Below are 10,560 nucleotides of genomic sequence, written 5' to 3'. Positions count from 1 at the left end.
AAAATTCCTCGTATGTGTCTTCATACCTGGTCAATAAAGCTGATTCTGATTCTGATGATAACACTGCAACTGACGGACTGGATCCATGCTTCCCCTGACAGAGTCACATGAAACCAGTGCTGAGTATTCCTAAATTACACCAATTTATCCCCTGCACCTTGTGGCGGTTCCTTTTCACCCGGTGCATTCAAGACCCCATGGGAGCAGGAGACAGTATGGGCCACCTTTTGGTGCGGATCTCCTTTCCATATGTTAAATGCCAGACTTGACCAGGTCAATAAACAAATGGCTCGTTTAGACCTCTTCAAAGAAAAAATGCATATCGTCACCTTCCTAAAATAATCGCCTAAGTCATTTTTTGACAAAAAGTATTTTCTTGCCTAAATCATCTCCTCATGGTGCTGGCCACCTCTGGTAAAATTTCCTACATTCTCAGTTGAACAGGTGATGTGATTCTACGCCTTTGTATAACTGCCTAAGTCAAAATATGTTCAGTATTTGGTTCAGTTTTTTGTGTTTTCTGAAAAACGTGAAAAAATGACTTAGGCGATTATTTTAGGAAGGTGACGATATTAATCCCATCCTGGCTGCATCATACATAAAACAGAAATGCATCGTTTTCACAACATTGCTTATAACTTTTTATAACTCAACAATACCCTATTTTGTGGCTCAGTGGTTGAGCTTGTGCCTATTCTATCCATTGTCGAAGCTTTGTGCATCCGCGTTACCCGTGCCTAGTTTTGCCCTGTCTTGAATTTTGGGTTTCGTTCTTGTTTTTGTTTTTGCGCATGTGGAGCGTTGTGATGTACGCAGTGTGGTGGTTGACTGGCTGAAAATGTCACTCTCGAAATTCTGTCAGCACCCCCAACTCAAAATATGTACCCGCGGCCATGGCCCCACCTGAGGACCCGTGGCTTCAACATATTATAAATCGAGGCCATCATATGTTAAAATCATAGTCTATGGTTAAAATAGTCAATGAAGAGTTCAAACAAAACAAAGTATAAGTAAAAAGTATTAAAAAATAATGAAGAAATAAATCAAATTAGAGAACACAAATAAAAATAACTCATATTGTAATAGATCTCCATTAACATTTGTAAACTCTAACAATCCAAACAAGCGAACATATACAGACACCCAAAGGTTCTCTGTCGCTTATTAATCAGAATAACAAGGATCTTGATATTTCTGTGGTTCTTGATTTTCATCGTTTCTGGTTGAAGTGAGTTTAGCGGAACTGTCGCTCCCCACTTCCATTTACCGAGTCGGACACATTTGACGACGCACCATCAATGTCAACATCGCGACACTGACCTCGGTCTTTGCGATTACATTGAGGTAACTCCGCCAGTCTGTAAGATAGACAAAGGGAAGGGTTAAATTGAAAATACACTCTATTTGGGAACCTTCTTCTCGTTTATGTTTAGTTTTCCATTTGTTCGTCGCAGATTCCTTCAGACGAATCTAACCGGACAAGATGCGCCTCACGTTGCAAATGCTGATCTCCCACGGCCGGGTGGCCCGGAAGATGGGAATGGGTCCGCAGTCCCGAATCAACATGCTGCGGAACATTTTGACAGGATTGGTCCGACACGAGAGGATAGAAACCACGACGGCCCGAGCAGATGAAGTCCGCTTCTACGCTGAGAAGGTGACCACGCTGCTGGCTAGCTACCCATAAACTGACGTTACAGTGTCTATCTACTTTTAAATATCCAAATTAAAACAGCAAGGTTATACATGTTACATAGCCTACATCTTTCCACCTGAGATTTAATTATGAGGGATTATTATCAGCCACCACCAGAAGAAAATTGAATCGTTAAGAATAGAAATGTGAAACAGTTAATGGCTCTGCAACATTTTACTGTTATCACTTCAATTAAACTTTAATTGTCTTTAACAAAAATAGTTATAAAACTAGATAAAGCATATGATCAGCCTTATTGGCCTGTTATACAATCAATAACATGTAGTTAGACTGATAAAGGCAACTAGGTCTTCATCTGGTTCTATCTAAAAATATTCAGCCCACATTAAACTAACTTATGTGAACATACAAGATTTTAATATGAATGTGTGTCTATCAGGCAACATATTTTCATTTTTCGGTTTCACACACAATAGTTCTGACTGTATATATTTTTTCTTGTTTTCTTTGTCCCAGATTATTGACTATGCCAAAAAGGGAGACACTGATGAGAAGGCGATGAAAATGGCCAGTTTTTGGCTAACGGTACGTGTCCGCAGCTCTGCTCAATTTTGTGAAGTTACGAGCTGTGTCGCTCTGAATGTAAAACAGTTAATGGGAAGTCGATGTGTAGTTTGAGTGTGCTTATTCTCTTCAGGAAAAGGATCTGGTCCCAAAGCTCTTCAAGGTCCTTGCTCCACGCTTTGAGACCCAGACAAATGGCTACACCCGTATGGCACGCATCCCGAACAGACAGAACCTAGACAGAGCAAAGATGGCCGTCCTGGAGTACAAAGGCAACCCCTTCCCGCCTCTCTATCCTGTGAAAAAAGAGAATGAACTGACACTCATCAACCAGCTTCTCAAAGGCTACAGAGAGGAGAGGGCACAACAGTTGGCTGCAAAACCTTGAGTAAAACCCTCCTTGTGTTGGATCAGTGATGGTGGTCGCTGAAGGATGGTGGTTGGGTGCTGAAGTGCCTCTGAAGAGTGGCTGCAGGTTGGCATATAGACACTTGTTCATTTCTTCACCAAAAAAAGCAGTCCAAAAGCTCCAGCGTCAACTGAAGCCAAGGGTGTTTCTGTTAACATTCTGCAAAGACCTTTATGACTGATCATGTATTAATAAATATTATTTCCAGATTTTCGGTTTATTTCTTTAAACAAGATTTGGCCCACACACAACGGCAGCACACAAGAAAAAAAGCTTTTACGGTACATATTAAAGGGGTACTTCAGCAATTTAGTATTGCACTTCTGTAAAATTGGGGGAGTTGTCACAGATTTTTAAAAAGTGGTCCAAAAATCAAAACAGCAGAGGAAGAGATTTAGTCCTAAGTCCTAAGTTTGGGTCTGACTCCAGAAACACTGGATCCTACAGTACCCATAATGCAACTGGATGGCATCTTTCATTGGAGCCCACCTGCTTCTTCCTGGGGGAAAAAAGTCTTCAATTTAATTAGGGTGACACTGTAGAAACCCTTTATGACAAGTGAATGTTGTCTATTATGCTATACTATGTTGTACAGTGTTTTGTTATTTTGTCATCCTGGAGACAAACAACAGAACAACCTGAGAATAAAAGTACAAGCCAAAGAGTATTTACATATTGTTGGACTATTGTATTGGAATGCAATACATTTGATAGACAAGTGAAAAGAAGTTAGTGAACCAATGTTATCACAAAATAACTCTTGAGCTGACATCAAATTGTTACAGAATAATGTAACAACTTTTCCCTTAAAGACAGTGACACTGATTACCCTGAAAGCCATTTACAAATGTATAACCTTACTGAAGAACAGGCACAGAGAGGCAATTTGTTGTGACTGCACTTCAGCAGACACAGAGTGGGATACTGGCAGGGACTGTGAAATAATTAGGCTAGCCTACATCAAATTGTGACCAGCCTGGCGTCTGTCCCTGTGGTGTTTCATATTAATGGAGTCTTGTAATGGGAACAGATTCTAAATATGATTTACGGATATGAGATTGACTCCTTTGGACACATCCCCTTGTCCTAACTGGAACACAGACACTCTTGCTTATTAACACAGTAGCCAAATAATACACACACCCAGACGAGCCCTCTAATAAAACGTTTTTGTTTTTATTTTGGCAAAAAGTGTATATGTACAGCGTATTTAGAATTTTCATTTGACACCATTAAAATGCATTTGAATAGTGCTTCAGTGATGTGCTCTTAACCAGATCGCTCCAAGTAGCCTAAAAGCTGTGCTGTTTTCTGTCATGCATACATAATCTCTTTTTGTCCAGTTCTCTCCACAAAGTGTCTCAGTTCTGTTATCGTATGTCAATATACACAAGGTTGAAGCAGTGATACAGTTTCAGTAAGCCTGTCTCGTTAGTCAAGTCACCCATTGTCTGTTCAGTCAAGTCATGGCAACCATAACAACAGGCAACAGCAGACAAGATGGCAGACATGCCAAATAAACCGGACACCATCAGAAATAACTACTAGTACTAGAATTCAAGTATCATTCTGTTTCACAGACTAAGTTACACCTCTGACTACACTCTTACAAGTTACACACCACAGTCCTAACATCCTACAGTACACCATTGCAGACAGACTCTCATTGGTAAATGTGGACTACAAGCTGAGTATCACCATTTTTACGAATCGAGTACAAAACAGTCAGATAAAACTGAATTTGTTAGTGTACTTTCACAGCTATTTTTTCAGAACTGCAGGTTGTGGTAAACTCAGCTTAAGAGACACTCTTACATGACTTGTCAACTTCAGCAATTGAATGTTAAATTACGTTGACGGATCATGATACCTCCACTAAAATGTCCGGACAGTTGATGACATTTTCAGACTATTTACAGGTGTATGCATCTGGAATAGTACTCAAAGTGGTGTGAATACAGGTTTTAAAGCAGTCTTATAAGGTAACATCATCACAAATAAACAGACTAAGACCAGGAACATTAAAGTGCTCCATGCAGGACAGACAAAATGTACAGCAGTGTTGCTGTTTTAACAGTTAATCTACAAGGCTTTTTTTGTCATAGCTCAATATTAGGGGATCCAAAACTAGGAATATTTGTTTTACTTTTTGCACAGTTTGAACGTTAAAGTGAGATAAAGCCAACAAATATTTATGTTTCAGATACTAGACAGGGGTGAGGATTAAGTTACTTAAGTATTTAAATAAAGGGCAGCCCCCTGCCCTAAAATCATGAATGTGTTGTAGTTAAAAGCAAAGGAGAGAGTAAAGAACATTTGACAAAAGGTGTCCTGTGGTATTCCAGTAACTTGAAAATCATCCCTGTCCTTGTGCTGTATTGCATCAGTACATTCACCAACGTCTACATACACAGGAATGACATTTTTGAGCAGGCATAGTCTTCACTCCAGTGAAAACTCAGCTAAAGCTGACAGAGTATATTATTGGTTTCATGTTTCAGACAGCGCAAGGTTTTGATTGGAATAACATTTAACATAATTTATCCAGTTCAAAATATACTAAAGCCTATTGTATGTATTTACAAAACTATAGATTTCAATACACACAATAAGCGAATATTGTATGGTCATCTGGAGTCACACATATCAGCTTTTTGGACGGGAAATACGATACAAACATGCATGTTTTACGAGTACCTAGAAGTGGCCACAGTAAACGTGACATTTTACATCAACACATCAGTATATCAATCCAGAATAACCAGCTGCAATGAAGGCATATAAGAATATAAATTAACCCAATAAACTCCATATAATATCTATGCTTTATCAAAATGTGTCAAACATAAAAAAAAGTCTTGTTTTTGTTTTACATGACTTGGATAAATGTAATGGCATGAGATTTTTCTGATGGTCACAGCACCAACTGGAATCTAATGATGTGGAAAAAAACATAACAAATTTCCTTTTTTGCAATAAAACTATAGAGTGGTAGCTCTCTCCCGTTTTTGCTATTTACAAACTCCTCCAGATACATCCTCAATTCCTCATGAATTTTTGAATAAAAGTATTTCAAGAATTTTGTTCATTTCCGCATCGTGCACAGCTATCATCCTATTGCTCTGGCTACAGCCACGTTGTCATCTTTCTCCCTGTGTGCCATTTACTGGTCAACATCAAATATTTATTGCTTTTTTGTTCTTTAACAAGTTGAGCACTCCTATCTCGCAGCCATTTCCCCCTCACTCTTCCATTCAGGTTATTTCCATTCACAGGTGAAAAGGAACCGTTTCACTTTTCTGATGATTTCTCTACTTAGTCCAGCCAAACTTTTTTTTCGGGCCGTCTTTAAACAGTAACACCTTTATTTCCACTCTGATTCTTACTCTACTTTGTATTGTCATTCTGTCCGTTCCTTCAATGCCTCGCCCCCTCTCCCTCTGTACCGTCTCATGCCTTTGTTCCGAACCCTCCTCCACCTCCTCCGCTCTGCATGCTGAAATACTCTGTGAAGGAAGGGAGTCGGGGCGGGACCGAGGGTGAGCGTGCGGCCAGGCATGGTGGTATCTGAGGAGGAAGTGGGGGCAATATTGCCGTCAAGTCGGCAGCAGTGGTGATAATCTTTTGTTCGCTGTTCCTTGGCACCTCGGGTCCTTTACGGGCCACCGTCTCCTCCACTGTCTTCACCGGGTCCTGGAAGGAAGAAGGTGATGGTTTTACACCTTTGACCTGGTCTGATCCTCTGGATGTAGGTTAAAATGTTATGTGCATGCTGCAGACACTACACATCACATTTTGCGGCTCGGAGAGCTCTAGAGGTGATTACACATGTACTGGGTTACCTGACCTCCAATTCAGTTGTGTTACTCTCCACAAATTGACCCTACTCTAGATGAGTTTACTGTATTGTAGAGCCTTTATGTCGGCATAGGGGATATGGTTGAAATCATCTAATATCAAAAATATAGTTTTATATCAATATACAAATCACTACATGCCAAATGTATGCAAAGTCTAGGGCTGCAAGTAATGCTTTTTTCCAATATTCATTATAGATAATATAAAATTTAAAATAACTGTTTGGTCTACAAAACACCAAAAAACAGTAAAAGGTTTAAGGTGACATCATCAAAGGTCTTGTTTTGTCCAACCAACAGTCCAAAACTCAAACTTATTAAATTTTGTATAACGTATGACAAAGAAATAGAAAATTCTCTTTAATATTAAAGCTGGAGCCATAAAATGTTTTGGCATTTTTTCTTGAAAATGATATTAATGATTAACCAATTATCAAAATACTTTTAGTTGATTCCTTTTCTGTTGCTGGACTAATTGACCTATTCTTGCAACTCACGAAATCACGCCAACATTTTCAAGGCGTAATGCAGTTATTACTGGAATGCATTAAACTGTATGAGACCAACATTTTAGTAAATAGTTAAAAAAAAAAAAAAAAATACTACAAATATGAAATTATAGGATCACTTAATTGTGGTATAATTCCTGCTAAAATGTGATAACCGAATTATTGCATCTTGTATCCTGTAATGTAAACAAAGTATTAGAAAGACCTTCCTAATTATTTGGATTTTTCAACCCAATCCATATCCCACTTGTCTTTGATGTAATTTGACTCTTTGTCTTCAGTTACATTTCATTACAATTTCACGTGTTGCAAAGGATGTTTTGGATGGATGATTTTATACAAAATCCTGTATTTATACTTTAAAAAAATCTTCCCCATCTTGGGAAAACTAATGGCACATTTGTTTTATCTGTAAGTAGTTTTCAATCTGGCTTCCAACTACATTATAGCGCAGAGACTCCTGTGATAACCACAAATTTACCCTTCAGGCCAAAAGCTGCAAACCCAAACACAAAAAGGCTGCATTGCCATGCTGATTAAATCTATGAAGATAACACTCACATTTACTTTGCTATTTCACCAAAGGTCCCTAGTCCAATAGACTCACTTTGTCAATGCAAGTAATCACCTGCAACTACATTTCATTAAAGACTGAGGGCATCTTATTTTACAACAAATAGGAGAGATTCTTATGACCCACATTGATACCAGGGTTGGAAAAAAAAAATCATCTTCCCAGTTTCTTACAATTAAATGTTTGCAGCAAATGCAGTAATTCTCATGCTAGATTTCTCACGAGAACCAGGGGACGCAAGCACATTGAGCCTCTTTACACTGGCTTCCAGGGAGTCAGACAATTCATTTCTAAGTGGTGGTACTGGTTTGTAAAACACATAATGGCAAGAGTGGTCTATTTATTACTGCCATCTAACTTTATTAATTCAAATTATCTTAAAGCTTTAATGCCTTTTTACACAATGAACACTTAAAACATGTCCTTTCTTGTCATGACTTTGTGTCGCTTGTCATGCATTTTTTATACTTTGGGTTGCATCTATGGTTGCTCCTTTGTGTTATTATTATTGTTGTATTGTTGTGATTATTATTATTATTATTCATACTCGTGTCTGTGCATTGTATCAGTATAGCTGAAGAGTCAGAGCCCTTCTGTTGTCAGTCATTTCTGTGCAGTATAAAAAAGCCACGTCCACAAATTTAAAAGTCCCCCAAGCTAGACAATTCATCACAGCAAACATGACGCCTTAATTTGGTCTTGTCAACATTTCTACTTAATCATTATTTCCTTGTGCTCAAGTGTTTTCATATCAGTGCATGTGCTGTGTTCACGCTGTGCTTACTGTCATTCACCTGGCGCCCACAGGAAGACACGGCAGTTTACGCCAAGAAATAAACATTGTTACACTGATGACTTCTAGTCTGAGGCATCTTTGTTAGACGAGACAGTTAATTTCAAGCTAGGTTTGACACAATAATGTTTGTTTTTTAAAAGCATCAATAAATGAGTACAACTTAGATGACTCTAATTACATATAGCAAGCACTGCAAAATGGTTGGGAGGTGTTTAAGATGGATAAAGACACACATTACAAGCTACAATTCTGATTCTGATGCTTGCATTTACATTGAACCTGTTTCTGTGCCTGTCACTTCACAGAGCTTGCTCTTCTCTGTCTTCTGCTTTAACAAATTTGATCTAAGATATTAAGCATGCATCAAAAAGCATGTCAAATTAGACTCACTGATTGGATGGAGAAGAGTTCAGTAAAGTTTGGTTGAGAGTCTCCCAGGAAGGAGCCATTTCCATAGGCATGATGGGGAAAACTCTCTGCCCCTTCACCTGCTTTCGGACTGGACAGCAGGATCCCAATCTGGGACGTTCGAACATGATATGGGAAGTTCTTATTGGCTGCCGACGGTCTTGTGATAACCTAAGGGATTAAAAGATGAAAAAATGTGATGCTTTTCGCTGATTTTTTACATATGTTATCTATGTATAGTAGCTAACAGGACATATAAGGTCCAAGTGAGAAGTGGGAAATGCAATGCATGCAGTGAGCAGAAAAATAAAAAGGGAATTTGCATGAGCAGTAGGTCCATTAGTAAAGAACAACGTGTTGAAGGTGAGGAAGAGGTAGATAACAATGTGTGGGAGAGACAATCAGCACTAGGCAGCTTTGACTCAAGGATAGCGAATAATATATGACAAACAGAGGCAATAACGACTCTTGAATAATGTGAACCATGTAGAAGTGCAAGGGTGTGTGAGCGTGTTTGTGTTACGAACGAGGAACACGATGTGAGCGTAGAGGTGGATGCCGAGCTGAATGCCGTTGACGATCTTCTCCCGGGCCCAACGAGGAATCCCAAAGTTGGCGATCAAAGCCATAACAGGCACTGCGAAAAACCTGATGAAAACAAGTGAGTAGATTTAGGATAATGAAGAACACATTAAAAGAAAAGATGAGAACTGAGAAGCAGGGAGAGTAGAAACAGATGTAAAGCATGCAGAAAGAAGAAGATGGAAGGAGAGGAGAGACGTAGATAATGAGGCGGGAGATTGTGGTAGCAATTAGAGAGAAATACAGAGATGATATTGGTCTTTGTAACCTACACTTCATTTGAAGTTCTTGCTATCACACCCAGTGAGTGAAGGTCAGAGAAGCGTATGCTGAAGAGTTTTTCCTCAGGGTTATTTAAAAAGGAAATACCCTTTCCAGTACAATGTTTTAAACTATCTAGCGCACACACACACACACACGATAGCATAAAATATTGTAGATAGAAGAGACCCAAGTAAATCACCAGCTGAGTAAAAATAGATGTTTTCCTCTAGCAATCATTCACTCAAGTACAATTATCTACAGTGTTAGTAGAGCGCAGAGGTTGGGCACGCAATGTTGTAGAAAGGTAGTGTTAGATAAACAACTTTTCATTCCCGGAATGCTAAAGCATCAGCTATCTCATGTACAGTTTTACAGAGCAGCATAAATTATTCAAATTAAAGAGACCTCAAACAGAGAGAAGTATATTTTTCTTCTTCTGCAATCTCGCTCAGGTGCTATTATCTGCAGCAAGGGCAAAGTGGGGGAAGCCATGCAGGTCTCACCATAGTGTGTACGTGGTGAAGAAAGGGATGTAGAAGGGCTGTTTCTCAGGGTAGTGTTTCAGAGAGACCAGCACAGCATAGCAGAACCACACGTAGGCCAGCAGCTGCAGGCCCATCAGTCCGTAGCCAGCGGGGCTGTCATAGGCGTACAGCACTTCACCTGGGTCAAAGAACTTGCACAGGAACGTGACAAGTTATGCCAAAATTAAGCTTAAAAGTAGAAAATAAGCAATAGTTTTGGCTTGGCTACACATTGTGGTCTGTGCCCTAATTACTAAAATGGATTGCTCGTGGTTCACTGCACTGAAATGACCGAGCCACAGCTCATCTTGTTGCGTTCTCTGTGAGTCTTTGACATTGACACTTGCTCTTCCCAACTGGGTCAACGGTGTGTGTGTGTGTGTGTGTGTGTGTGTGTGTGTGTGTGTGTGTGTGTG

The 10,560-nt window shown here is 39.4% G+C and overlaps 2 protein-coding genes across 3 annotated transcripts in view; one reads left to right on the top strand and one right to left on the bottom strand.

The window, feature by feature from the left end:
- Positions 1 to 1,272: 1,272 nt before the first annotated feature.
- mrpl17 (mitochondrial ribosomal protein L17) lies at positions 1,273 to 2,839 on the top strand. Of its 2 annotated transcripts, XM_032518846.1 has the most exons (4): positions 1,273 to 1,344; positions 1,455 to 1,657; positions 2,174 to 2,242; positions 2,355 to 2,609. In XM_032518846.1, the coding sequence occupies exons 2-4, from the start codon at positions 1,484 to 1,486 to the stop codon at positions 2,607 to 2,609; spliced, it is 498 nt and encodes a 165-aa protein (XP_032374737.1). In that variant the 5' UTR covers positions 1,273 to 1,344; positions 1,455 to 1,483. The 2 variants fall into 2 exon arrangements, with proteins under 2 accessions (XP_032374737.1, XP_032374738.1); XM_032518847.1 differs by having other exon boundaries at positions 1,295 to 1,657; positions 2,355 to 2,839.
- A 946-nt stretch (positions 2,840 to 3,785) lies between these two features.
- Positions 3,786 to 10,560, bottom strand: part of tmem145 (transmembrane protein 145) — a 40,219-nt gene continuing 33,444 nt past the window's right edge. Inside the window, 4 exon segments of the mRNA XM_032518699.1 lie at positions 3,786 to 6,323; positions 8,757 to 8,945; positions 9,302 to 9,422; positions 10,124 to 10,296. Coding sequence (XP_032374590.1) covers positions 6,081 to 6,323; positions 8,757 to 8,945; positions 9,302 to 9,422; positions 10,124 to 10,296 — 726 coding nt within the window. The 3' untranslated portion in view covers positions 3,786 to 6,080.

Source organism: Etheostoma spectabile, chromosome 6, assembly GCF_008692095.1.
Source record: "Etheostoma spectabile isolate EspeVRDwgs_2016 chromosome 6, UIUC_Espe_1.0, whole genome shotgun sequence".
Taxonomy (NCBI): domain Eukaryota; kingdom Metazoa; phylum Chordata; class Actinopteri; order Perciformes; family Percidae; genus Etheostoma; species Etheostoma spectabile.
This window is presented reverse-complemented; position numbering and strand designations above follow the sequence as displayed.

Bases quoted from the DNA above. Each gene is read 5' to 3' on its own strand.
- mrpl17 (XM_032518847.1), top strand. From the start codon at position 1,484: ATGCGCCTCACGTTGCAAATGCTGATCTCCCACGGCCGGGTGGCCCGG. The intron at 1,658-2,173 runs GTGACCACGCTG...TCTTTGTCCCAG, and splicing joins TCCGCTTCTACGCTGAGAAG to ATTATTGACTATGCCAAAAA. The intron at 2,243-2,354 runs GTACGTGTCCGC...TATTCTCTTCAG, and splicing joins TGGCCAGTTTTTGGCTAACG to GAAAAGGATCTGGTCCCAAA.